General features: G+C 42.0%; 1 protein-coding gene across 1 annotated transcript in view; it reads right to left on the reverse strand.

Annotated features, from left to right (window-relative positions):
• Positions 1 to 2,486, reverse strand: part of LOC107081045 (double-stranded RNA-specific editase 1-like) — a gene marked incomplete at its 5' end in the record, with an annotated part of 14,695 nt that overhangs the window by 9,414 nt on the left and 2,795 nt on the right. Inside the window, 2 exons of the mRNA XM_015369258.1 lie at positions 8 to 176; positions 1,484 to 1,598. Of these exons, the coding sequence (XP_015224744.1) occupies positions 8 to 176; positions 1,484 to 1,598 (284 nt within the window). The remainder of the gene's footprint in view (positions 1 to 7; positions 177 to 1,483; positions 1,599 to 2,486) is intronic.

Here is a 2,486-nt window from a genome sequence, read left to right on the forward strand (position 1 = left end):
CAATCACCTGAGGAAGAGCTCCAGCTGAGAGTACAGGAACCGGATGAGGGAGCGGCGAGCTAGAATCTCAGCATGGCAGTCATTCAGGGCTAGTCCGCCCTCACTCATGTATTCGCCGTTGATACACTTTGTTCCCGTGGTAACACAGACCACCTGTGCCTCCTTCACATCACTTCCTGGATGGGGAAAATGAAAACCGTGGATGACAACATGTTGACGAAGACGTTCAAATGATTTCATTTTTAATTATTCATGTATTTCATGTATTTCCTAATAAACAGGCGGATCTGGGCTCATTCCTTCTGACAGAAATGATAGAGGTGGGTGTTTATGGTCAGGCGTTTGGATTCTAGTCATTTCTGGGTTCTTTACTGTCGTTAAAATTCTTGGCATTTCTTTTATTACTTTTTGGATTTGAGTTCTTATTAACAGTGTTCTGCTTCCTGGACATTTGGACCCGTGTTTGTACGTGCAAAACTCAGACCTGGGAGGAGTTTAGAGAAGCTATGGAGAAAGACTATCATTTGGTTTCAAAGCGATTTGGCAAACCAGCCATGGTCTCCGGAGGGGAAAGCAGCGCTAACAATGCTAGCGGTGGTTTTGGCGGGAGTAGGGACCTGCCATATTTAGGCAGAGGACCAGCAGCAGGGCTAGAGACAGAGACACCGAGTTAAACAGGTTTTACACCTGGTTTGACTCCCTTCACACCAGTCCCCTCCGTGTCCTCAACTCTCCACACGTCTCCAACCCTGAGCCGAGCAGCTCCACCGCAGCTGATGTTAGCACTGCGCTGGTTATGGAAGACACCACATGGTTTCCTGAATATAACAGCGGCCATGTTGACCTTATTTAGTGCCTGGAATGATTGCTTAATATTTAGTTCATCTCCAGCTTCCCAGACCCTCTGCTTTGGATCTGCCGTTACCCCTGACAACCCCATGTCATTTCCTGTCAGCATTTCACAATAAAAGCACAGGTGAACCTTAACATCTGCTGGTAAATTGTTATCTCTGAACAACTTTTGAATCTCCATGGGGAGACCATCAGTTTTTGGGAAAAAGATGCACTTTGGTTCATCCAGACGCAGCTCTGAATCAGCGGGACTTCCTGGTTGATCTTCCCCCCCTGAGAAAGCCCAGATGCTGGGCAGCAGACAGTGACAGACCCAGCTCTGTGCTGGAGGTGAAGGAGGATGATGAACGGTTCTTCTAGGACTAAATTAAAACAGACCTCTGCAGGGCATTCCTTATCTCTACCTTAACTAACGTTAATTTCTCTTTAGCTTCACCGTGCGCACCTTGTTTGGTCTGAATGCACCTTTGCACCGTGTTAAATACCCAGTAAACAAAAAGAAAAAAATCTAATTCAAGATTATTTCTTTTGGTCTCTTTGGCTGCAAAAATTAGTTACTTTATTTTACAACTCCACCAGAATGAGGTTCTCCTAACCCTGCTGAGAAAAAAACAACAATACTGTGGATTACCTGTTGTCATGACGACACCTGCCAAAACTTTTCTTTGAGCATGCGGAGAGGAGAAGTTGTCGGTCAGTTGGCCGAACTTTTCCACAACCAAACGAGAGACGGCGTCGGCCAGAACCTGGCGACGGAATCAGAAACAAAGCTTCCAGAGCATCAGAGCCGTTAGCATGTAGCGTCTCATCAGGTCGACAGAAAGTGAAATAAAATGCTAAACCTTCTGCTCATCTGCCTGGAATTCGGATGCGAACTCTGGTGTAAACGACGCAGAGAGTTCGGAGAGGCACTTTAATGTGGAACAGCTTTAAGAAAGCACTCAGCGATGGTGGGGAGGCTAATTAAAATTGCATCTTAGCTACCAGTGTGCAGAGACTTCAGTTTATGTAAAAATAGATTTCCACTATGCTAAACATCTCCACTGAAAAATATAAATCCCACATGACTGAGATGCATCGCATTTGAAAGCTGAGAAATTCTACTTTCTGGAGATAAAGGTGCAAAATCTTTTACTTTTACACGACTTAAGCTACATGGCTTCAAACAGGTCCAAAATAATATTTGTTTCTCTGGCATAAAATTTTAAATCAGTGTAATGTAATTAATTAATATCCTGTATTTTTTGTATACTTCATACTTGACCTCTCCAACTCCGTTAGCTTTCTGTTCGTGTTGCAGAAAACAGCTGAGTAAAAATTTAGATCTTTAGTCATAAACTTTGTCAAAATGTGACAATTTATCCAAATAGGACCAAAAGTGGATTATTCCAATTTTATGACTAATTTGACAATAAAATCAAATTTCTACATAGAGCTTTACGCAAACCTTCATTTAAGCACTTCCTGTTATAATTAAAAAATAAATTTTTAGCCTTCAAAATGTTGCTAATAACACGTATTAGAGCCAGGCTAGAGAGTTGTTTCTTATTTCGAGAGTAAAGCCATAATATTATGAGAATAAAGTTGTAACATTACGAGAATAAAGTCATAAAATTACGAGAATAAAGTTGTAA

This window comes from Cyprinodon variegatus, unplaced genomic scaffold (assembly GCF_000732505.1).
Source record: "Cyprinodon variegatus isolate N-32 unplaced genomic scaffold, C_variegatus-1.0 Scaffold2748, whole genome shotgun sequence".
NCBI lineage: Eukaryota > Metazoa > Chordata > Actinopteri > Cyprinodontiformes > Cyprinodontidae > Cyprinodon > Cyprinodon variegatus.